This window comes from Tachysurus fulvidraco, chromosome 17 (genome assembly GCF_022655615.1).
Source record: "Tachysurus fulvidraco isolate hzauxx_2018 chromosome 17, HZAU_PFXX_2.0, whole genome shotgun sequence".
Classification (NCBI taxonomy): Eukaryota; Metazoa; Chordata; class Actinopteri; order Siluriformes; family Bagridae; genus Tachysurus; species Tachysurus fulvidraco.
The window spans coordinates 12,387,797-12,414,840 of NC_062534.1; the positions used below are offsets into that span (position 1 = coordinate 12,387,797).

General features: G+C 37.8%; 1 protein-coding gene across 1 annotated transcript; it reads right to left on the reverse strand.

The window, feature by feature from the left end:
* Positions 1-665: 665 nt before the first annotated feature.
* zdhhc9 (zinc finger DHHC-type palmitoyltransferase 9) lies at positions 666-24,583 on the reverse strand. Its single transcript, XM_027135524.2, has 9 exons — positions 23,653-24,583; positions 15,521-15,681; positions 11,965-12,123; positions 8,100-8,237; positions 7,497-7,545; positions 6,896-6,998; positions 4,594-4,697; positions 4,348-4,453; positions 666-3,434 (listed from the first exon to the last, which is right to left on the reverse strand). The coding sequence occupies exons 1-9, from the start codon at positions 23,817-23,819 to the stop codon at positions 3,261-3,263; spliced, it is 1,161 nt and encodes a 386-aa protein (XP_026991325.2). The 5' UTR covers positions 23,820-24,583; the 3' UTR covers positions 666-3,260.
* Between the last annotated feature and the right edge of the window lie 2,461 nt (positions 24,584-27,044).

Genomic DNA, 27,044 nt, shown 5'->3' on the forward strand with positions numbered 1-27,044 from the left:
TAGCAGAACTGTGGCCTTTTTACTATGAGATGCTTTTGAAAGAAAACATTTTCTGACTTCTCCTTTGCTTCTCCAAAACACCCAAAAGTAGCTAACTTTCTATCTGGTGACTGTGCTGACCAAGTAGACAATATTGACCCTGTGGAACTCCCAATGAACAGTTTTGATGGAAACAGAAGAGTCAAGGTGCTAATTGTATTCCACAGAGAGATGCTGTAGTTTTTTTTTTTGGATAGAATCTGAGTTAGTACCTGAGCATCATTTACTCCTGGTGGATGTGGTTCTTCCTTTGTAGTAGTATTTTATTTTAGTAGTAGTTCAACAGTTTCATTGTCACTCACTCACTCTCTCTCACACACACACACTCTCTCTCTCTCTCACACACACACACACACACACACACACACACACACTTTAATAGTACTGTTTCCCACTGCAGGTGGGAAACTTCAGTTTGAATTATAATAATTCATATTTGGTCTGCATAAATGAGAATGAAACGTCATGTCTTTTTACAATGATGGTTCAGGTATATGGGGATAAGAAGCACTGTGTACTACAAAGCACATCTGTATTGTTGGGTTAGAAATGTACAAGCTATGTGTACCTAGCTAAGTGTATTTATTAATACCAAGGAGTTATGATACATGGACAAGTATAATATATTAAGATATAGTATAATTTAATGACCATACATACACACACCAATCCAGCATGTAAAAAGAAAAGTATGAGATAATCACAGTGTTTATACAAAAAGAAATCAACAGAAACATAATTATCTTGCAATACATTATAGTGTATAGACCATACACTGTAAACATATATATCGAGCAAACCTTAATTGTTGCTAATATTCAATACACATTAACTTCTACAATGACTTGGCATTAGGACTGATTGTAGATTAAGATATCTCACATGATCGATCACTTCAGCTGTACCTCAAAATCAGCACAGTAGGCCTGCTCATTAAACAAGCAGACCTTCCACAGACAGCAGTGCAGTGCAATCATCTATCAAACTAACCCTTCATACAACAACAACATACTCACCAGAACATGCTGATTTGGTAAGAAGAAACTGATCTTTTTACTCTGTACAGCAAATCAATAAGAACTGAACTAGATCATCTTAAAGCCCAATCTGAACATGGTGCACTTGCCTCTATTAGCACGGAGTTTGCTAACAGAGATATTACACATTCGAGTAGGTGTAGCATTGTTATTAAGAGTCAAAGGCCTCCACTAATGTATAACTAAATCTGCTTGCATCAGTTGCTAATTGAAACTTCAAAGTACAAGGTTCTACACAATGTTTCCATATAAAAAAAAGTAATAATAAAAAAATTAAGTTGAAAATATGAAAATATGAAATAAATATGAAACGTAGTGTTCTTGAAACCAGGCATTAACATTCAAATGGCTGCTTTAATTTTGAAAGAAAAAAAAGGCTTTTCCATGATTGACGACATCTCTAAAAAGAGCTCATGCTTTAGTCATCCATTTATAGTTTAACTCCAAGCCCTACAACGGGAAACAGAAATACTGCACACTCCCTTCTTCGCATTCATTCTTTCGACACCAAGTTGTCTTGTTATAGTGGTCAGCAAAATTTCAAGTGTAATTATACATTAACCCTCCCACCTCCCCTCCCAAACCCACAAACAAGACAAAAAAAATGCTCTAACTAGCAAAACATATTGCACACAGTTGAAGATACTTTGAATGTAGTAAATGGTACTTGTACTCATTCAACATTCTTCCACTAGACATTAGCTGAAGCATACACAATGGTGTCTATTCTACCCTACATACAAATAAAACGTGTCAAAAGAAAAGACACTTGCACAGATCACAGAATAGCATGATTTAAATATGTTGACCGGCAAAATAATCTTGCATATTATATCCATTTATTTCACTTCCCTAGGTCTGCCATTGTAAACACTTCCTCTTCTTTTTCTTCTTCTAAGCCTCGTTGATCTATACCGTTTCTCAGTGTGAACCTAACAGATGTTGGAAATAGATTGTGAGAAATAAATTCAATCTACTTTGAGTTGGGATTCATATGCAAATATCCTGCTCAACCAAAAAAAAAGGTTGCCATCTCATGGCTACAAGAGAAGGAAGAGAAGAGGAGGATGGTGATAGTGATGGCGACGGCGACGACGACTAGGGAGGAAGGTCTGGGCCGGCATCACCCGTCTCCCTTGTTGTCATAGGTGGGAGAACAATCACCATAAGAATGATGAGGCATTCACGTACATTCTTTCCCTTCTTGAATCCACAATATCTTAATATTTTTAAACATTGTACATTTACATCATGGCTTGATTTGTTGATATTTTTCATATTTTTGCAGGTCAACTTTTCATTAGTATTCTATTTTAAAAGAGATCACTTTAATACTCGTTGTATGCTATTTGGGTTGTATAATGAAATGGAATTTGAAGAATCCTCTGCAAATGGCCTCATGTTGTCTGAGATAGTGCAGCTTTCAGATAAGGCACTGTTATGAGTGTCTGTCAACAACAGGCCGACATGTATGTGCTGAAATTTCTACACACCTCACATACAGAAAGTGTCTAATGGTGTCCTTCATCGCAGACTGAGCTGCAACGTTTTCGTACACTGTTCGTGTCGACAGGAGTTCTCTTTCTGGGCGCCACACTTTGGTGAATAATATTTAATAAGAAATCAAAAGACAGTTTGTGTCACCGACATAGAAAGAATAATGTAAATGGACATCGTGGGTATTTGAAATTGGTGTCCAGTTGATCCCACTTTACTGCTGGGACACAAAATCACCTGTTTGAATGTTTAGTTGTGGCTGGTCTCTCTTTTTAAAAAAAAAAAAAAACTTTGTATATTTTTTTGTTGCATAGGACCTGTTTCACTAACCACTGCACAAAGATCTACAGGTGTTATGCATCAGATCATATGGAAGGTTAATTAATGACAAACAGCCATCAAGAAATACTCCTGGAAGAAAAGCTTTGCAAGTAGACGATGTTTTGATATTTTGACTTTTTGTGTGTTTTTGCCATGCAGCGTTTCACAGACAGAGTGAGAGTGTTACCACCAGCCACCTTCACAAGTAAGGCAGCCAAACTTGATATGACCTTCACCTGAACATGGACAGTGAGGAATAGATGCTGCTCTGATGATCAGAGTCTTTCTCAGAACCAGTGGCCCTTTGGATTGTTCAAATATGCATCTTCCTTAATGAAACGCCATTCACAGAGTTGCAGCAGAGATCTAGTGGGCTGACTCTTTCACAACAATGGGGGCAGGGATTTTAGGGGACAAGTCTCTTGGACTGGATGGTTTCTCCTCTTTTGGGTTGCTGGCAGTGGTTTTTTGGGCAGTGACGATGCTGGGTTTGGCCTCATCAGGAGTGTGTTCATTGGGAATCAGAGGAGCTGTGGTTTTCTGCCAAGGAAGAAATAGTATAGTTAGTGCTAAAAGAATTTGTCTCAGTATGTGATAATCATTATATTTACATGAGCACGTCTATGCAGAGCATTAAGCATTAATGCTAGGTCACTTCACTGGTCCACTGAGTCAAATTCAAAACTATTCCCCGACATTCTAGGCAGCAAATAATTTTGCACACATTATCTATGGACCTCTACAGCAACACCGGTATGTCAGTATGTCAGCTTCTTGAGGTCTGTTGTGTCCTTCCAATTTGTTATACAACACCTCGCTACACTTCAGGGTCCTGATTCCTCAGAAGTGTAATGAGGAATCATTCCTTTGACTCTATTCTTTCCCCAAGGTCTAAAGGCACATTAAAGACAGGACTAGTATTTCACATTGCTTCGACTGTCTTTTGTAATTTTTAATTACGTCTATTACATACGTCTGTCTAGTCTCTAGTTTTATCGCTGCAGATGCCCCAGGTGCTTTGCCTTTCTGCACTTATACTCAGACAAATGACAGAATGCATTAGGAATCAACACCACATTAAGCTAGTCTAATCCAACCTGAATGTAAGCTGAGAGAGAAAGCACTAATGCTTTTCATTTCTTAAGTTCAGCTGCGAGCACTGTGCCAAAAATAAATGGCAGGGTTTGGTTTGAGCTAAAAGGATACTGTAAACTGTAAAAGGTCACTGAAATACATTTTCTGCCTCCCTGAGCACCAAAACCCCCAAAACAATGAATCCCAGAATGCAGAGAAGAAAAAAACACCTACACACCATTTAGATCTCAACAATCTTCAGAAATTTCCGGTGTAGGTTTTACACAAAGCAATGCAAATACATGAAATGCAGCAGAGTTATTTATGCTCTGAACACACACACACACACACACACCCACGCTCTACCACACACACTTACTGAGTTAGGTGAAACAGTAGTGTTTGTGTTGGCAGTAGCATCAGAAGCACCAGAAGGAGTGGAGACAGAAGGTTCTTCAAGCATCACCCCTCTTCTGTCCAGAACACTGAAAAGACAGTGTGAGAGTGTGTGTGCATACCAAAATATTGACAGAGGACGCAAACTTATTCAAACACACTCATAGACTCCAAACATATTTCAACTTTTTTCTACATTACTATAAAACCTAGTCAGTAAAGTTCATACCTTGGGTAAGTGGGGCCACAGAGCACCTCACAGCAGTTCTTGATAAAGTTCTTGTGACTGTACGGATTCTGGATACGGTTTTTCCCTGACCACGAGCCTTTTATCTGCACCACACAGAAACAAACCCTTTACTTTCAGAAAGGCTGGTTAAAAAACAAAACAAGTCGTCTCCAATCCAACCTCATCCCTAACTTTAACTACTTGCACAAGCTCAGTATCTACCGTCAAATCTACTGAACTGTACAGGAGTATGAACATTTTGCATCTTATTCAAAAATGTGTCTTGGCATTTATGTCAACATAATGTCTATAACTATCTACTACATCTGCAGCATACTGATGTGTATCATCATAATTCTGATGTTTCTCTATACTAGAAATAGATTCAAGAAATTTGTCATAGGCACAAGCTTATATTTGTCACAAGATGTGTTCTCTTCATGGCTGAGAACAAATTAAAAGATGACAACACCCTAAAAGAAAACATTAGAAAGGTATCATGGACCTACTCTACAGTACATAATCTACTATAAGGCATCTGTGCAAGATGTGAAACAAGATGTTATGGCAATAGAAATGTTGTAAATATACAAAATCTAATGTGATAATTAATGGATTAATAGATGATATTTAGGAACATATTGTAAATTGCAAAATGTCACATTTTTATACACTAGGTGTGTGTGTGTGTGTGTGTGTGTGTGTGTGTGTGTGTGTGTGTGTGTGTGTGTGTGTGTGGAAAATGGAGGTGGAAGCTGTAACGGGTGACAGCTGTTGATGTGCCTGGCAGACTGGGGTACCGGCTGTCATGCTGTCTGGATGTTCTGGGTGTAATATTTCAGTACCATTAAGCAGACACATTGTGAACAGTGTGTAGGCAGAATATGGGAGAAATCCCTGATGAAACACGTCATTCTTCTGTATTGAAATGATTGTATCTCACCTTATGAGTATAACTGTGAACTCACCTTATGTGGAATTCCAAATTTAAAAATATCTATCTGTGGAATTTATTACCTGCCACTGAGCTTTCATTCTAAATGAGTTGATGGGGTTTTCCATTCTTTTTTGTAAGAAAGGGGGGAAATTGGCTTGTGAGATATAATTATAAATCAGATAATAAATTACAGAATAATAGATAATTTAGTTAATTTTATATTAACATGATATCATCGGAAGTAAATTATTAAACATATTAAATAATTTGATGCATCTAGAAGCATTGCCTCTTCTTCCTCTCTCTCCCTCTCTCTCTCTCTCTCTCTCTCTCTCTCTCTCTCTCTCTCTCTCTCTCTCTCTCAGCCCACAATCTAACTGAATTTTTGCAGTACAAGCAGCACCGACTGGACAGCTGATAATATTATTGTATTTGTGTGTTTGTTTCATTTTAGATTCTACATGATTGGTTCAGATGAATGCCCTTTCCTGTTTATTTGTTTAGCATGATTTTGTGATAAGGTGGTAATCATTTGCAGGGAAAATCAATATAGCACAAGGATAAGGATTTAAATCATTCAAATTACTCTCTGTGGTAATCAAATATTCCTCACATACATGGTCGATGTAATTAAGAATTGAACAAATGTACAATCTCAAGGGCTGACAGAAGCTGCTCTCAGAAGCAAACGAGTGTTCTTTTTCTTTGGATAGAAATTATGAATGAAGCCAAAGGTTTGCTAACAGGATGGAGCTTTGACTTCTATTTTCTTTAATGTGTTGGTTAAATTAGGAACAGGAATTCTTAAAAAAGGCTAAAAACTCCTGATGAGGAGTAACTGGAATAGGAGTTGGCCTGTGAGATGAATGCTCAGGCTCAGGTTTGAAGGTGCCCTCTGCTTCCAATGTGCTTGTTGCTTGTGAGTCATCTGCTCCATGGCCAGTCTGTATTGATGTGCCTATTATTAGCAAGATCAAATCGACGTAAATAAAAGCGCGACTTGAGCCAATGCATCAGGCACAAATGGCCCCTACTGACAAGGATTTTGTCGCTTTCTATATCTTTCTTTCTTTTACCCATCTCCCTCCATGTCTTATTCAGAACAATTAGAAAAGCTGAAAAAAAAAATCATTATGTTATCAAAAGATTGTAGCAAAGCATAAACACTACATCGATCCTTTGCTAAAGGTGTGAGCACATAAGGAAAGTGCATTCCTCACTGTGGCAGGTAAAGATGAGAGCTTTAAAACCTCAGAGTCTGCTACAAATCAACACACCACTGTATCTTTCCAGTCACATGACAGGAAGCAGGAAGTCACACACACAAAAAAAAAAGTTCATGCACTTTCAATAGTTGGCACTCACATCTTCATTGGTGGTCTGGTTGAGCGAGATCAGGTACGTATGGAAGCCAGTCAGTCCTACAACAGACCACAGTGTGAAGAAGCACACCAGCACCTCCACCACAGTAGACAAGTCAGTTAAGGAAATGAGACACAGGAAGACCAAAATACCTTCCTAGGCTGCTGTGCATGGTCTAGTTTGTCTGCTTATAACTTATACACACTGTATCATACGCTGTTTACCGTTTACTCTGCAGGTCACTCTTATCACTGCACTGCAAACAGCTAGAAATAAACACCTTATCTGGAAATTTTCCATTTTTACTCTCTGGACAGAAAAATCCGCACTGAACTCTGAACACGTTTAGGCTTAATATCTGAGACACATGCTAGATGTGTAAAAGCTTTTATGGAGCTTCAAAAGTGCTGACGCTCAGGTATAAATATGTGCGCCACATAGTAATAAATCTGCTGATGATCAAAGACAAGCAAATTATTCAAGATGGTGTGAACCTTAAACAAGCATGTCCTTTAGTTTATTTTTGCAACGTTTCATAATATTTATAGCAGTACTGAGAGTTTAATTAAGAGTTTTAATGCACATAAAGGTGATGAAAGGATATGTGCCAGGGGTTTCCTTAAGAGTGTTCACAAATCCAGAGTCCACTGATCCTGTGGAAAACATGAACACAGATACATATTATTTATTAGTAAATTGTGACATCTCGATTTTTGCTGCCTGATTATGTGTTTCCTTTATTTATGTACAATATAGATTTCTAAATTCGTTCTTTAAAATTAGGCTTGATGTCATGCTGGGTTCTGTCCATAAAATGTAATCGCAGCTTTGGGCCAATTAGCTGACTAAAGCACACTGTGGAAATCTCTTACTGCTTCTTGGCCCTGAACTGAGCTCTCTCTTTTCTCACTTCTTCCATTCCTCCCTCCCTCCCTCCCAACCTTATCCTGTCTTTCAGTGGAGGTAATCTGATGGAAAGGAAGATGAAAGGCAGGTCATGTCAGCCAGCCATTAACTGTAGCTCACTGCAGAATAGCCTTAAAAAGATTCTCCTTCTTTCATATGTAAACAAATTAACTGAATTGAACCTTTAAAACGGAAGCATCACCAGTGCATTTCTCTAATTTTCTATTCAACACAGACTTTTCTTTCTGACGTATTAACTTTCTGAGGTAAAGCGAGGATCCCCTTGGATTTTGATACTCACGTAGTACGACATGAACAATGTCGAAGGCGAAGATGTAGATGGTAAGAAGGGAGAGAGAGAGTGTAAACAGGTAGAAGTAGCGGTAATTCCTCTTCCCCACACAGTTTCCAACCCATGGGCAGTGATGGTCAAAGCGATCTGGAAGACAAACAGAGAGAGATAATTCAGTTTTGGATACAAATAACAATCATTTTATGAAATATTACTACAACAACAACAGAAATGCATTTTTTGTCACTCTTTTTCTGCAAACATAAAACTTCATGACTCAGTCTGAAGATATTTGCGTGTGATCTTAAATTATGTTCACATTGATTTGAGCATTAATTTATTCTGGTAAGGAAATTCGTTGAGTAGATTCAGAAAGGCTGTGTACGTAAATCAGGAGGTAGATAAATGTGCAGGGGATACAATAGGAAAAGGAACAGATTGTATAAATAATAATGTGATGCCATCTTTGAATCACTGTTGCATCAGTGGACTTTCTGGTCGGGTCTTCATCGGCGATTATTTGAGACTTCAGCTGGAAGGAGTTAGTGTTGGATCTGTGGTTAACTCGGAAATGAAGCTGAACCACTAGTTCCTCAGGAGCTCTTGGTTGCTTAATTCCACTCAACTATAAACTGTTGTAGAAAGGACAATATTTACATTGACACCATCTACTGTACGTTATCACCCACATAAGGATGGGTTCCCTTTTGAGTCTGGCTCCTCTCAAGGTTTCTTTCTCATATCATATCAGGGAGTTTTTCCCTTGTCACAATCACCTCTGGCTTGCTCATTAGGGATAGATGTTAGAGATATATAGTAACTTAATTATAAACTTTTTATTCTGTTTACGTATGTAAAGCTGCTTTGAGACAATGTAAATTGTTAAAAGCGCTATACAAATAAACTGAATCGAATTTAATTAAATTAAATAATAAACATATATAAACAGTAGTCCAAGAGTATTTTTTTGCTTACTCTATTATCAGATTTTGCATTCTTTTCATTGTTTATTATTTTTCATGATTGAAAATTTTCATTCCATACTCATTAGGTGAAACAGAATAAAGACAAACCAGGCATCTTCACCTTCACAGCAATACGTTCTTAAAAAAAAAACTTCATCTGAAGTGGAAAAGTCAGCATGGTATACTGTATATCAGGTATCCGCCTGTACTCCATACTCATACATCAGTATTGAATCACAGATAGTAAAAAGGGATCAGTGCATCTTCAGTTTTACTGGAAGCAAACAGTTTCTCTGAAGACAATTAAAGCTCACTTTCTTTGTGGAGACACAATCCTGCTAATATTAAATAGAAGCACAGCTTGAAAAGTTTACAGAAGCAAACAATCTGTTTTACAAGATCATCCATGCAGGAAGCACTTAACCTGAAAAAAATGTTTTGAAAAAAAAAAAAAATGATCTACACCTGGGAAAGACAAAAAAAAATACCCTAAAGTCCTGAAAAAGAAATAAAGCACTTCAGATAAATAGCTTTGGACATTTCTGATCTACATCCTCATCATCAAAGCTTGCCCCTGGGCACCATCGAGAGAAGATGGCTGTGTGTGTATGTGTGTGTCTGTGTGTCTCTGTGTGTGTGTGTGTGTGTGTGTGTGTGTGTGTGTGTGTGTCAGTCAGACAGTACTGCAGGTGCATGTAGCCCAGACAGACGGCCCTGTGTTCACAATGACTGTGCAAAGGGGAAAAAAGCCTTCATGTATTTCTCCTGGTATGTACAGTACTTGTATGTATAACACACTCGGGTCCATTAGAAGTGGCACCATGTTAAACATTCCACACATCGAACACTCCGACTGCAGACCAACAGACTGACAAAAACGAATATATCTTAACAAACAATTATGTCACACCACACTTCTCACACATGCTACTTCGTGCTATAACTTTTGTCACAAAAAACCTGCATGCTACTGAGTCATCTCTGTCTGCCACATCAACTACATTTACACTAACAGATGCTCAAACAGATTCATAGCATCAGTCTTATGCACTGCAGCTTCTTCCTGTTTACTCTGCTGTCGTCTTGTAGGAGGTAACGGACTATTCAGTCACGCTCAACCAGACTGAGAGACAGCTTCTACCCCATAGCTTTCAAGCTGCTGGTTTACACACACACACACACATACACACACACACACACACACACACACACACATACACACATACACACACGCACACGTGTAATAATAGAATATTAAAACCCACTCAATCAAGATTGTGCAATATGTCATTACACAATCACAATATATTGTGCCAATATAGGCCTGTCTATACTGTAACACATACTCTACATGGCCAAGAGTATGTACACCTGATCAGCACCCCATGTGCTGATTCCATTAATTCCTTTGCTGTTATAATGAAGGCTACTTACAAGCTTTCTACTAGATTTTGCAGTGTAGCTTTGAGGATTTTACCTGTACAGCCACAAGAGCATTAGTGAGGTCAGGCAAACAGTCAGCACTCCAATTCATCACAAAGGTGTTGTGTAGGGATGAGATCAGGGCAAATGGACTTCACTTAGTGTACAAGGGCACTGTCCTGATGGAACAGGTGTTGAACTTTTCAAATAGCATACAACAGCATACAAATACATCAAGAGAAGCCTTTATTTTGTCACCTATACACATCACAGAACAGTGAAATGCTTTTCTTCACAAATCCCAACTTTGGATGTTGGGGTCAGGGCACATGGTGAGCCATGATATAGCCCCTGGGGCAGAGAGGGTTAAGGGCCTTGCTCAAAGGCCCAACAGTTGCAGCTTGGCAGTGCTGGGGCTTGAACCCTGATCCTCCAAGCAACAACCCAGAGCCTTAACCACTTGAACCTCCACTGCCTACTGTGTTCATACACTTGTAGGTATTTATTGTTGTTAAAATAATTTTAAAGCTGTTCTAGTTTTTGTATACTGCCTTACTTCCTGTATTGCCTTCAACCTGAACTACCTGCAGTGTTGCATCTACACTGTTCTATCTCTGTTTTTTTTTCTGGAGAGAACAGTAAGAAAAGCATTTTTTTTCTTGCTGAGATACATGAGAAAGTTTTTTTTCCAATCAAATCCACTGCTATACAACTACAGATATACTGCTGTCATGTCACTCTGAATATGCTTTTAAACAACATTCATATTGTATAGATTTTTCTGTGACAGCAAGAGATTTTACACTTCATTTACACCTGCAAGTGTAGATATGAGATGTGTTTAAAGCTGAACTGAACTGCTTGAGCGTCTTCTGTGTGTAAAACACTTTAGAAACGAGTTCAGCATGTCAAGTGACTTGAGTTCAGCATGTCAAGTGACTTGAAGTGAAAAAAAAAACTACCAAGAAAGTACAAACATTTAATAACTTTGTTTTATTTCCTATGTACTGCCTTCATACACACACACACACACACACACACACACACACACACACACACACACACACACACACACACACACACACACACACTAATCACAGATGTAGTAAAAACAGAACTACACAACAAATGAGCCATATTGAGCTTCTCTTGAGTCTTTTATTAGTCAACCTCTAATTAAATCCAAATATCCAAACTCAATTACATTTACATATCTTGCATCTAAGCAAAGTTCTTTGCAGAAATGACACGGCACCAAGGAAACAAATTCAGTGTGCTAGATATTTTTGATGAACTGAAGACAAATATTCGAGTAAAATGGTAAAATTTTTCACTTGTCATTCAGTAGGACATCTGGAGTGCTAAAAAGTTTAAATGGTAGCACATCATAGGCAGATGCTTAGACTGGCCCAAGGAAGGGTCAGTATATCAAGCACACACACAAGAACGTGCACACATGTACGCACACACACACACACAAAACTCACCCACACAGTTGTCACAGATGCTACAGTGGGAAGCACGAGGAGGACGGAAGATCTTGCAGGTATAGCAGTATTTCAGCTTGACAATCTGGTTGTTGATCTGCACGTTCCTGATGCGAGGAGGAGGGCGCTGTCCAGCCGGGACGCTTCCATTGGCTGCCTCTGTAATACAAGAAGAAATTTAAAATGTGGCATCAGTTCCATTTACAAGCAGGAATGCTGTGCTGCCCTGATACAGAATAAGCAACAACTACACAGACATGTAAAGTTAATCATTTACACCCAAATCACAGAGTTTTTTCTCTTTTTTTTTGCTAAAGAGCAAGAGTAGAGTAAAGAGATTAAAATGCATTATTCAGAGATGGCAAATTTTACAAAAGCAATTAATAGTGCAACAAATCACTGGTTATTTCGTTACACATAAACATTATTTGGTGCCTTCACAGTACTGAAGATTTGGCAAAGTCATTTGTGTAAAAGGGACAGAACTATTTTGATTACTGGTTTTCTGTCATTGCAGGAAACCTAAGAACAGGTTGAAGGGAGAAAACAATATAGTTGCCCTTAACAACATGCCTATAAGCCCAGAAAATCTACAGCACATCAGTTTTTAAAGGTTTTCACTTACACTAGGGTTACACAGTAAGTAGTAACCTCGTAAAACCTCCTTGTAATACTGATTAAAAAAAATATGACAACATTTAGTCAGATTAACACGAGTTTTAAAGCAACCATCAACTTCCAAAGTCCAAAGTCATTAAATCTTTTCAGGGGTTATGGCCAATATAATGACTGTTTTAGTCTCAATCACAAAATCCTTCCAGCGTGCTGAAACTTTTGCTACCTAAAAAATCCCACAATGCACCACAAAAACCAAGGAACATCGATGCACACCATGTTCTCTTACTGGAAATGACTTACTGGAAAAGTCAGACGAACGCTTGACGTTCTAGAAATGGTCTATTTGACTTTCAAACATTAGCTAGTATAATATCCTGCTTCAAGCACCATGACAGAAGCACATGTGATATTTTATACATTTGTGGTTTTTACAGCGACTGATGAGGAAATTATAATGTCTGCAGAATGTGTGTCATTGTGTCCCTGTGTGTACTGAACCGGTTTCCTTAACTCGTGTACACGGTATACTGATTCAAAATCTCGGGAGCCAGAGAGCAGATTGAGACAGCTATCGTTAATCATTTGAGTGCACAGACTTGTACCAGTGTAAAATGTGATATTGCTTCATTCTTAACAGGGAGAACAAAACCTCATTGGAAGCATGTATATAATATCATAAACCATAATAAATTAAAAATCTGTCAGGTTCTAGAAAATTTTAGAAAACTGTTATGTACAGTAATAAATAAGAAACTGTGCCTGTGACGTTTCCACCTTTTAGAACATAACTAAACCACACAAGCGACATCTTTTCCATCCCAGTGCCTGGTGGTTACCATAATACTCATTATACACACGCAAACCTGTCTGAGGGCACAATGATGATAACATGATTTATTAATATGCAGCCACCCCTATTTATTTTGTTCACTTGGGTTACTAAGTCGAGGACAAAGCATAATTATCTCATTCTCCAAGTCATGACCATGCTTTAGTATCCTGTTCTCGTGTGTCAGAAGACGTCATGCAGTATTTTTTTATCTCAGGATGTCAAAACACACACAAAAAAAATTTTGTTTTCTAATTTTTGGACGTCATTAACTACGGCACAACAAGTGTAGTCCAGTTTATTTTAAATGGAGTAACCAGGCATTTATGTCTGAGTAGCAATATATCTGAAATGTTTGTGCAAACAGACACAAAAACAGTACACCTAGAAATATCATATTAATGGGTATAAATATAGCAAGGACAGAAAAGACATTTGCTTCAAGTAATAAATCCCTGTGTTCCTTCCCAGCAGCACTCTAAAAACTGACTTCTTATCCTATTAACACATAAATATGCAATAGAGAAAAGTACAGGAACAAGACCAGAACCTACAATGAACTATATAATAGACAACAGCTCCCTAAAAGTCCAGGTTTAGTGCAGATAGTTCACTACAATAGTAATAGCACCAGCTCCTAAATATAGGTGAACATTAGCAGGAGAGCTCATTTATCAGCTCTGATATGTAAAGTGCTTCTGCCTTGTCACACCCACTCTGCCTCATGGTGCTGAGAGGCAAGAGGATGAGAGGACGGAGGAGAGACGAAGAGAGAGCCGTGCTTGTGCATCTTCAGCAGTCAGAGCCTCTGTGCCTATGAGGAAATGGCAGGGTGGGGGAGGGAAGGACGGAGGATGGAGGATGGAGAAGATTCGACCGCAGAAAGCCGTAGTGGAAAAGGGCGAGGTACAATATACTGTAGCAGTACGTGTGGATCGTCAGCTCTAAACACAAGGTCACAAATGTATGCAATGTGCACCAAGTCCTCACTAATAAACCACTTATAGGTATATAAAATTACACCAGGATTAAAAATGTGCGCAGAAACGGTTGCTTAGCAGCTTGTCACTAATTCCTGCCAGCATTTTTACAGACCACACTGGAGAACACATTTAGTGATACAGCGTACTGTACATAAAACCAGACTGGATGCTGAATACAACATCTTGTATCATCATTCGACATCAGATGACGTTAAAAATAATAAAATCAGACAATATCAACAACAACCCAAATACTAAACTCTAAAGTGTGTGATTTTTTTCTAAATGAAACAGTATAACAATTTATCTATCTTGGATGAAATACACAACCAACATCACTTGCACAAAACTGTTAAGGTCGGTCAGATGGCTGTAATTATCTTATGACCTACTCTATGTTGCTACAGGGTATGTTGTATGTTGTATTTTGTGTGAATATTCATTCACTTTTCCAACCATTGTTCTGCTAATATTGGTCTAATAGTTCTCAGACCCTCCAGGATTGCAATAGCAGAAATTTACACAGTTTGTCAAGTTAACTAGTTTTCTACAAAAGAAATACTCAAGTTGCATCGCAAATTTTAAAAAATGTCACTGCAAAATCAAGTATTTTTAAACCACAACTATCACACACGAAAAAAAAACCCTCCTCAAATCCTACACGGACCGAGTTATATCTGTTTAATACCAACTCAAGGACAATATACAAATGAGAAAGAGAATCCAGCCACAGGGGTTACAAGCCGGTGACTTCTGTGCCGGTCCCAAGCCCGGAAGAATAGAGAGGGTTGCATTAGGAAGGGCATCTGCCGTAAAACGTGCCAAATTTAAACATGCGAGTCGTCTTGCGAGAGTCGAGGATGCCGAGGACAGTTAGGTGGAAACTGATGATTTGCTGTGGCAGAATTTGAGTATAAATTTTATTTTCTGGTTTTAAAATTAGACTGCAAACTCAGAATGATTCCACAGTATTAAATGCAACATGATTGACTGATTGATTGATTGAGCTGATGACTAAATCCTAACCGATCTGCTTATGCCCCGAGGCTTGTAGACATGCTACTGTTGACCTCATCATCCTCCCCTATGCCCTGTGATAATCGTGAAATCCTGAAAAGACACTCACCAATCTCCATCTCAATGAAGTTGGCTTCCTCGGGCAGGGCACGGGGGAGCACGCCTGGGTCGCTGAAGCTCGTCCTCAGCAGCATAGCCATGACAAAAAGGAAGAGAACCACGGCGAACACTGGGATAGCTGCAGAAAGGTGGACAGCCAGGTACGGGCACCTGCACAAATTAAAACACAAACACTATTCTCATATCTTTCACCCAAGTGATTCCAGTTAATATGTTTTGTACACAGACTTGATGTTGAAACATGGTGGAGAATCAAGAGATAACCTCCGATATGCTGGATACACAACAGGATGCCTTCAAGGCTCAACAATTCCACAAAAGTAAACAGAGGAAATGTATGCTGTATTTCTCATGAGATAGAAAGTAAAATTGCACAAACTGCATGGATTTTCTCTACCACATAAAACTATTTGCTAGAAAATAAACAGAATGCTACCAGCATTCCCAAAGCAGTTTGCAGTAAACCTGACAACACAGATTCAGATGCAGCTCCAGGTAAAACATATTCATACCTTGTATCCAAAATGCTTTGTGAAAGCCTTATTTAAACTCATGGCTATTTTAATATGCAGTCTAAAGCTCCTTAGAATATTATCAATGGGCCATACATTTTAAATTACACATGAACATGTACTGAACCAGTTTATTTGATTGTTCTGTTGCTCCGTCTACAACGTTAAGGCCAAGGCTTTTTGTTCACTACAAAATACAGCAAAACAAAACCTTCAATTAGACTTCAATACCAATACCAGGGCTTGAATATATAGAGGTACACGATATAATTTTGATCATAAGAAATCTAAAGGCCTAAGTGAAATCTAAGGCCTCTGGGTGATTGTAAACACAGCATGCATTTAAATTCATGGCTGGTCTAGTGTTCGATTCAGTGGAGAAATTAAAGACATGGACTTTGTCTGTTGTGTAGTTTGTTGTGTAGTGTTTGTTGAAATGCAACTTCTACTATTTTTTCCAGGTGTCACCCTCGCTATAATATGCACAGGGTTTCACACAGTGTAAGGTAATATATGGTGCTAACCCTGCTTCTAAATTACAAATGTGACACACTCCTCTACCCAGGTTAACAGTAGTGATTAAAACTAGAATAACCCGGGGATATGCTCAGGGTAAAAACTTTAGGCTCAGTGTGAAAAGCCTAGATTTTTAGAAAATCCAGAGATTCACCCCTACACTTAGACCAAAAAATAAGAGCAAAGTACAAAATTAGTAATAGTACAGTACAAAGTAATGAGTATCTCGGAGTTCTTTAGGGGTGCATCAAACTGAAGAGTAGTGAAAGTGGCCTGAACTGATGCAAAATATGCATACACAATCAAATATATAGACCAATATGGATCAATCACATAGTTTTCCTTTCAAATTCAATGTAAACAATACCCTGGATGTAGTGTGGAAGTATAGCAGCTTTTAATGCATGAAAATAAACTTACATTTCAGTTCCAATCTAGAATACCTGCATTTACTCAGATGAGAACAATATATCATATGAAAAAGTGTTACTAGCCTTAGCTCTTTCAGGGGTGCTGAATTTTATTTAACCACTTTGATAGGTTTTCATACAGTCTACAGACACTTGTGGAAATAACAGTTTGTGGTATTTTGAAAGCAAATACAGTACCATCTTTCCATAAGCTATTTCACACTACACATTTCCATATTCCACAAGACAGAATAATTGAATTTATACAAGTAATGCAGTTCAAGTGTTGACATATGCTTGATTCTTAATAATAATGTTTTGTGATGAGCCAGATGTTTTGACCTGAGCAGTTAAACCGCCACTGTTTTTCTGAAAATCTTCCAGGTTCTACACATTTTTTTTGATATAGCATCTTCTGTAAAACTGAGGCCTTTCCAACAATGACTATATGATGTTGAGATCCATCTTTTCATACCGAGGGCAACTGAGGGACTCACACACAGCAATTCAATTAAATTTTTTGGTATAGTGCTTTTAACAACTGACAGCAAAGCAGCTTTACAAAGAATAGAAATAGAATAAAGACTAATACAGTAGGTCAGGGTAATGTCAGAGTTCATTACAGACTTAACACTAATTCCTTCCTGCCAAAATCTTCAAATATTCGCTGATGCTCAAGGCGGCAACATGATTCATTAGCAGGATTTTTACTTAGGACTGCCTGTCTGTCTGTCCGTCCGTCCATCCATCTATCCATCCATCTTCCTTCCTTCCAGCAGCATTTTACCAAGAACCTGCTCATGTTACTGTGGAGGGATTTATATTTTATATATACATACAGATAAACAAGCCACTTTGCACAACCTCAAGGTTAAAACATTAAATCTTCAAAAAGTCAACGGACAAAACCGAGGTTATTTAAATAGACAACTGAAAGTATCTAAAATTAGAGAATTGAACTTTTCCTACCTGGTATCATCGAAAATGTAAGGAACTGTTAATACGTTATGCAACTACAAATCCAAATGTCAAACCAGTTCAGATTTCAATCAGCTTGATGTGGTATCACACTTATACATTAGGGAAGATGGTGTCATCTTTTAACAGATGAGAGTGAGTCAGGGTCTAGGATATTATATGGTAGGATAGTAGATAGTAAAGGCTAGGACTTAGACAAAAGAATCTGGGCAGATCCCATTATTTTTGTGGGCAACCTGAGTGCACTGAAACTACTTCCTCATGCACACTACAGACTATCCACTGCATTGAGCTATTAATAGTGGAAGCTTGAATCTCCTCCCACTCAGCTGCATGTGGAGCTCTCTTGCACTACTAATGCATGGGTTGTATATCACTGTGGTTGTCCTTGCACGCTTTCAGATACTGTGATAAATACATTGGCTCCAAATGCAGTGGGAGTGGCCACCAAACTGCTAAGATTTAATATAGATCCACACGGACGGAGCTGCACAAATAATGTGAAGGCTGACCACTTCGAGTCATGCCACACCATAAACCTTTGCAGCACTTTTCATCAATCCAGTCAGAGCTCTGGCAGCTACTTCTTCGCAGTAATGTTACGTTGCTGGGCAGGTTGCCTTTATCAGGCTGCTCTCTGATATAGTGCCAGGTCCAGTAGATCAATTCTGCTGGGTTTCAGCACAGCAACAGGGCAAGAGAGGGAGAACAGCAATCTCATTGCCATCATTTCCACACAGACAAGTTGAAATGAGTTTTACAATAGGTTGCCGTGAAACTGGATAGACAAGTGTGGTGTATGAGCAGAAACGATCTACAGAACTCAACCAGTGGGACAGGTATGGTCTGTTTGACTGGTGTTTCTTTTATCACCAGGAATGAATTTGGAAGGCAGAAAAAAATCCAGTCAACAAAACATTCCACTTTCTTAAGTCAGCATGCAAAGAAATGGATGATGGTGGGGTGAGCTCAGGGTGTGCATGTGCGCGTGTGTGGCTTTCTGCCATATCATCATCATCATCATCCTCCTGATGACTAATATGCCTCTCAGACCAGCTTCATCATTACTTCCCATCACAGATCTAAGCTTCCTGCATCATCACACTGCAGTGTATATGATCTCTGCTCCAGAATCAATAAAAAACTATTGACAATTTGATTAGAATTTCGTTCTTCTACTCACATATCAAATGCATCAGGGTCTTTTGCTGCTTTTACATACACATGACATTACTAGGAGCTCAATCAAAATATTATTATTATTATTATTATTATTATTATTATTATTATTATTATTACTAAAAATAAATTAAGGTTACTTGTCTCCCTGCGTTCCTTTCATTATCTATTATCTTAGTGCATAAACAAACAAATGTCTTTAGACACATATGGTGTGATGGTACACACACACACAGAGAGAGAGACAGAGAGAGAGGGGGGGGGGGAGGAAGGAAATCAATACTACTGCATTATCAGGCTAGTCTCTGGGTGGTTCAGTGGGGTGGGGGTACTTAGCCTTCATTACTGATAGTCTTCTAGTGAAGCATCCGCTGTTGCACTAGGGAGCAGAGGAAGGGAGGGCAGGGAAGTGGCTGTTTGACGCACAAAGAGTGAGTAAGATTCTTATGCATAGGGCACATACTGTACATGAGGTAAGTAAAGAGAAAGGTGACAGCTACTACTAATAAGAAAAACATTGCTAAAATGGCCAAGCAAACATTTTGGTTATACACAGATTCAAATACACAAAAGAAATATACTGTATACAGTAGATCCCAGTCATAATCACTTCAACTTGAAATCCAAGTAGCAGATGTGGACTAAATATATTATATTATATTATATATATATATATATATATATATATATATATATATATATATATATATATATATATATATTATAGATAACTTGTTATATTTTTAAAAATATATATATTTTAAAACATTTTTAGAGGTGGTTGAGTCACCCCACCACTCCCAAACACACACACTGTAGTGGAATGATATATATAGCCATGAAATTTAGAAATTTAAACTTATTTAGAGTGTTCTATTAACTTACACTACAACCTAGTTGCAATAGCTATCTACATGATTTACAGCTCTTACTGCACATTTTTAAAGGATACCAATTGACTCCAAAAGCTACCCAACCAAATAATGAGCAGTTTAGAAAAAAGGTAAGCTCTGAATCACTTTTCAAGCTTCTTTTCTTCACCTCTGTTTACACCCAGACCTTTTCCTGGTGCCCTCTTTTCAGCTCAACTTATTAGAAATTCTGGTCATTTTCCAGGCCACTGCATCCAAAACATAAATCAACTTGAAATCCATGCTGTTCTCTTTCAACACCATGCTAGCACTTCACCTCCTGTTCATATCTAACATAATTCCAGTCCACAGACATAGCAATGTCACAGTCTGACTTTTCAATCAGAGTGAAATGTTTTTCAAAGTGTCATTAACACACAAGTCCTTGTATTGTATTTAACAAAAGATATTTACATTAAAGTCTGTCTGTGATCCAGACTCCTATAAAAATGAGACGTTTCCATGTCACGTTTTTAGGCGTCACTGAGGCGGACAATATACCATGTTAATGCTTAATGCTCAATGTACACTTTAGCTCTTCAGGAATTAAATCTTTTACAGATTAATATATTTTTATCCTTTACAAGAGTCAAAGACTAACCAGGGAAAAAGTCACCGTAATTATGTGCAAAAAAAGAATCTAAACTTTTCGGATGAGTAAACAAAAGAAGGTGTTTGGTATGCGTTAGCCACAGTCGAGCTTACATTGCTTTATATAACAAGTCAAATCCAACATGAAAGTGCAGAAAGTGCACCCGCGTCTCACAAGAGGCCTCTTATAGCACAACAGGAGTAATGAATATACAATGCAGTACAAACATGTCAATCACATACACTTGCCTTTGTGCAAATATATCATGCAGTATGTTAGTACAAATCTGTTCTGTCACCCAGTAAAGATTTCAAACACTTTCTATAATTAATTCGTTTTCTATAAAAAAAAATTAAGTGTATATATTTCATGGGTATATTTAAAACTACTGCAATTATAGCCTTTGGGGGGCAAAGAGCAAACACACATTCCACATTCAGCATTTAGTGTTACGTTACCAACAGAACCAGGAAAGCGGTGAAACTGATATGATCATCAGATAAACTGGAGAAATCAATGTCCAAATTCCACCCCAATATATAAAAACTGTGTATGTGGTTTGTGAAAGTAAGAAACACAGCTTATTCTATTATATCACACTTTTATTATATTCTAATTTTCTTGATAAATGGAAACCATTGAAAAAATAATAACCTAAATATTATTATTCAGGGAAAGAAAGATCATTAAATAGTCTACCTTCTGTAAAAAATCAATGTATATTAATAGGCCAGAAGAGTCTTACTGATGGGTGGAAAAGGAAGTATTTATCTTAAATTTCTCTGAAGGCCTAGAATGATTTCACACAGGCATACTCTATTCACTGCAAAACACAACACCGCACCAAATAACTAAATTAAATAACAGAAGATAGAATGGAAAAACAGCCAGAGAGAAAAGGCAGCGTGTCTGAGAAATGCTCTGTGCCTGGCCACAGAAATGCCCCACAGTTTGAGGGACAGTCAGACTGATGTTACTGCGGTGGGGAGCAACAAAAGGTTTTGTTGATTGCTACAGCAAATAATATTATCCGTGATCCTGAAAAAACATAATGGGAATATACAAGAGCAGATATTTTTGACTGTTCTCTGTCTGAGAAAAAAAAGCAAAGACAGAGAGAATAATTGGTGCTTTGCTTTACAATCTGTCCCACTGGAGTACTGTATGTGCCTGGAGTATCCCAGGCACATAACCCAGTCTGATGGGAAATGGCCAAGCCAGGATTAGACATAGACGAAATTCACACTGGGACACTTAGCTTTATATTCTTAGCTCAGACATTTTTCGTGTATTAAAAGATTCTATTGCATTAAGATCAAATAATTTAAGCAGTTGGTAAAATTTTGTTGGAATATCTTCATGGCTTAGGCTGCTGTCAGTGTTTCTGAGCAATGTTGATTGGTAATGGTATCCAACAAGCACTCTCCCTCTCTGTTAACTGGAAGACCAATACTACATAATCCAATGTGTAGAAATGAAAATAGGAGGTAAACTCAAATTAGGATGCTTGCTAATCTTTTGGGCTGAATAAACTCCTGCAAGTCTAAAATCATAAATATTGATTTCACAAAAATGAATGGTTCAATTCATTTAAGTGCTTGGACTTTTTCATAGATTCCTAAAGCTGACATTATTTTTTTCTATTTATATTTTTTTTCCCTTCTCGACAATACTAATAGTACACCACTCAAATAGCTGAATAATAGAAGGTGACAAGTTATGTTTAATTTCTAAATTGTCTCTCCCCATGAAGCATAGTTAACAGCAACTCCAGTGTGAACACAGTGTACAGTAAACACTGTGTACAAGCAAACCTGATTTCTACTAATACAATGCAATTAATACAACCTTTTATGTCAGTTACAGGATTAGAAAAACACAAATAATGAAGCTAATGAATTCACACACATTCATAAAATCCTATCTGAGTCTAAAAAAAATATAGAAGCCTCACAATACACCAGATACAATACACCGGCCATCAGTAAACCCAAACTAAAGCATGGCTGAAATTCGGTTTGATATTTGACATTGATTTGATACAATATCCAAATCAATACAAATGGTTTGATATTCCCATTTTATAATTCTTTTAGCTTATGAAAACATACAGTTTAATTTGAGCTTAGCAAAATTCTTTTCTTAAACCTGCCTCAAATTGTGTCTCTCTAGAGGAAGATGGATTGAACTGTCTTGCAAATCAAAACAACATCATGAAACTCCTTGGCTATATCATTTAATATGCCAAAGTGTTGAATTTTATCAATCCAATAAAACCTGAGCATTGTACAGGCACAATAGGAAGAGTGATGATGCTAGAAGAGGAAGCCATTATTAGTACTCAACATACTTCCAGGTCATCTGGAGGCCAAACATTGCACCTAACATATAAAGCATATAAGCATTGTGGAAAATTATACAAACCATAACCACTGACTCATTTATTCCATAAAATTGTGTTCCATTGACTGACACCGGCCTTGCATATAAACACAGGAGGCAACTTGTATTAAATCACCCCCACCATCATGGATCTAAGGTTTCACATAACTTGATACCAGAAGCTTGTGTGGAATTTTTAGGAGAAGAGTATCAGATCAGAGTTCTAATATCGTTATAGTACCGTAGGTAGAAAAAGGCATTATCGTTACCTTTGCAGTCTCAAGAGCAACTTGATGTCTACTAATCCAATGCAACCTTTTATGTCTGATACAGGAGTAGAGATGCACAAATGATAAAGCTAATGAATGCTGCATACATACATACACAAATACAATACATTCCTATCTGTGTGGGAAAAACTTATAGATGCTACACAATACACCAGATTTCTAAGAAGGCTTTAGGTTGGTAATGAACTTGTTTCCTCTGTTGTAGGAAGCACAAAGGAAGCAACATTCCAGGCCTTTGATGTTGATCTTACTGGAAAGCATATGCAGTAATTTGACTCAGATTAGGCCACAACATGGTTACCCTCCAACATGCAGGGGAAAAAATAAACAAATAATCAAATAATGTCTTACTCAAATGCGAAGAAGAGAGAGCAGGTCCCGATGATGAGGAAGAGTGTGAGGTAAAACACTCCCTTCTGTCTTGCCATCATCACCCGGCCATCGCAGCAGAAAGTGTTCTTTCCTGGCAGCTTTTCCCATTTACGTGTCACCTTTTTCGGGATCATTACCGCCGACATTCTGCTACTTTTTTTTTTTTTAGAGCTGATTTTTTTAAGATCCCTTGTGTTTCTCACTAATCACTGCGTACTGAACATGACTAAATCACTGTTAAGAAAACAAAGCCGAACTACAACAACGCAGACAGATTAGAGACTTTCAGTAGCAAGGTTTTTCGGACAAATCCAAAATATTGGTGGATTCACATGTTCAGGAGGCTTGTGGACATCTGAACAGATGCTTGTAAGGGTTGTAAGACATGAGTCGTTGTAAATCTAGGAATCCTCACTGGATAGGGTTATGATTTCGTGGAATTCTAATACAGTCCTTTTCCAGAGACGCAGATTTTCCATGCCAGTTGTCCAAAGCGCAAAACCTTGCAGGAGTCAAAGCTTTAAAAAATAATCATACAAAAAAAGGGAAGAATCTCGTTGAGAATGGGTTCAGGTTAAAAATAAAACAAAAAACAAAAGTGCTAATAAAAACGGATCCTGTAGCCACAGCTGGAGACTGGACCTTGACCGACTGACATTCATGTCAAGTCATTAGGTAGCGCAGTAAACAGGCGTGATCCAAAATCCACACACGTTCATACAGTACGCGCAGCACAAAGCTTGTTCTGTGGTTTTTGGGGCGTGGATCACTCTCCTAAAAAATAATCAAAGAACATCTGAGTTTTCGCAAAAATAGCACTAAAAAGATAATAAATCGCAGATTGATCTGTACTCGCGGAATTTTCTGCGCCAGACGGAAAGCTGGATTGTGAATGGGAGCAAGAAACACGCCTAGATTAAAGCGACTCATCTTAAAGGGCCAGCGCTTTACCCTGAGACAAAGGAACATGTATTTCAACCTGTCAGAAAGCCTTATTAAAACAGCAACAGACTTTTTGTCTATTAGATACTGGCATCTCCACTGTTGTAGGTTTTTATTTTTTCTTGTGTCGTTTTCACGCAATGCATATCAACGAATATTTCACTATATAATGTATTAAGCTTATGCCTGAGAAATTGTGCTCTGCTATAGTCTGCTATAGAAATTCTGCTCTGTTATACAATAGAATATGTTGGTTCATTTTCAGGTATATGTTTATAAGCCTGGGTGGCTTTAGTGGTTTGCACATTTGCCTCATAGCTCCAGACCTGGGTGTTTAATTCTTGCCTCCGCCCTGTGTGCCTGGAGTTTGCATGTACTCTCCATGCTTCAGGGGTTTCCTCTGGGTAATAAGGTTTCCTCAACGAGTCCAAAGACGTGTGTTATAGGATGAATGGCATATCGAAATTGTCTGTATCATGTGATTGTGACTTGCCAGGATTTGTCATCCAGTACAGGGTGTCCCTGGAATCGACTCCAGTTTCCGCATGACCCAGTGGAGAAAGAAAAATGGAGAGATAAAAGAACCAGAAAATGGAGAGATGGATAATGCTGCCATTCTAATGCAAAACAGATACCCAACTTTTGTTCCTGCACATTTTATTTAGTGTACTCCCTTCTCTGTTATAGACACTTCAAATCAAGAAGGTGAGCAGTTGAATCAGGTGTGATGGGAGCATGGTTAATACCAAAATGTGAGTACAGTGGGTTCTCCAAAACCAGTAATTGGAACTTGTATAACAGGTTATTATTGGTATCATTTCTTTAGTTTGTCTAGTAAACATTTATGGCAGACATACCATACAATCTAGTGCTTATAACAAATAGGAAACATTGATGGAGTTTCATCTGTCAGCGTCACTTCAAAATGTTCCAAGCCTTTTTTGCCATTTACATTTACATTTACATCTATGCAGACACCCTTATCCAGAGTGACGTACAAAACTGCTTTGAACACTCTATCAATGAATACATTGACACTGGTGTACTAGGTCACAGACTTATTATACTATCAGCCTAAAAACTCTGCTGGGAGGAATTCTAGCATTTTTATTTTTCGACTATAAAACAAACATTGGATATAAGAGATGGTTTTAGTATCTAAGGTCATTTGAAGTTGGCCAGTGACTCTTTCGAGATGGAGCATAGTGAAAGGGACTGGATCCAGTGGGCAGGTGGTAGGATTGCAAGACTGGATGACTTGTAGAATCAGTTTGAGAGATGTGACAATGAAGAAGTAGAATCCTGACTATGTAATGTATATGTAGTCAGGGCAGAAATAAAGGTTTGACAGACCTTCTCATTGTAAAAGGGTCAAAGTCTTCAGCAATCAGCGAGGATGAAGCGGATGGACCTGGGGGGTTGAGTATTGAAAAGATGTTGTGAAGCTTATTAGGGTCTTGTGCAGAAGCCTCAAGCTTTTTCTTGTAGATGGCTTGACAGAAGTCACATCCGAAGAGATCCATGGCAGAGGAGCTTTCTAATTTCTCTATAACAAGCTTCTATTACCTTTAAACAATGCCCTTTGTTAAGTCAAGTCAAGTCAAGTCAAGTCACCTTTATTGTCACATCACCACGGCACATGTGCCTTGGTGAGTGAAATTCTTGGGAGCGAGCTCCAGAAATTGCAGAACCATTTACATACAATAGTAGAAACATAAACGGAACAATTTACAGACAGGTTAGAAAAAAAGAATGTGCAAAATGCTCAGTACCATTGAAATGTGCAAATGTGGAAAGTGTGGAAAGGATGCAATGTGCTCATACATAGTCAGTACACACAGTGTACTACTAGACATATATATAACCATACATATATGTATGTATAAGTATAAATATAAATAATATATATAAGTATTATATGCATGTAATATATATGTAACATGTTAAGCATGTTAAGAGCGCTACACAAATAAATGTGAATTGAATTGAATTAAATTGAATTGAACTTTAATGTGAGAAAAAGAGAACCTGCTGTTCTCAGGTTTACAGCTGTTATTAGTTGCAATGAAGTAAGCGTTAACAGGAAAAACTTACATTGCAGATATTCCACATTTTAAATATTATTACAAATTGTTTAAAAAAATATGACATGTTCATTAATGAATTCCAACTTGCTGTGCTATAACAGTAATTATACACATGGGGACATGATATTATTAGAATAATCAACCATCTCCTCATTATTTTTTATAGCTGCACATCCTGTTATCTTTAATTCCTTGCTTATATATTGATCAGGCTTGAGCACCCATCATGCCAGTGTTTTTTATACACACATATGCAGATGCAAAATTATTCATGCATAAAGCACAATAGCACGTTCATTAGATAATTTCTAATGAAGCCAAACAAAAAATACCCATAATTAT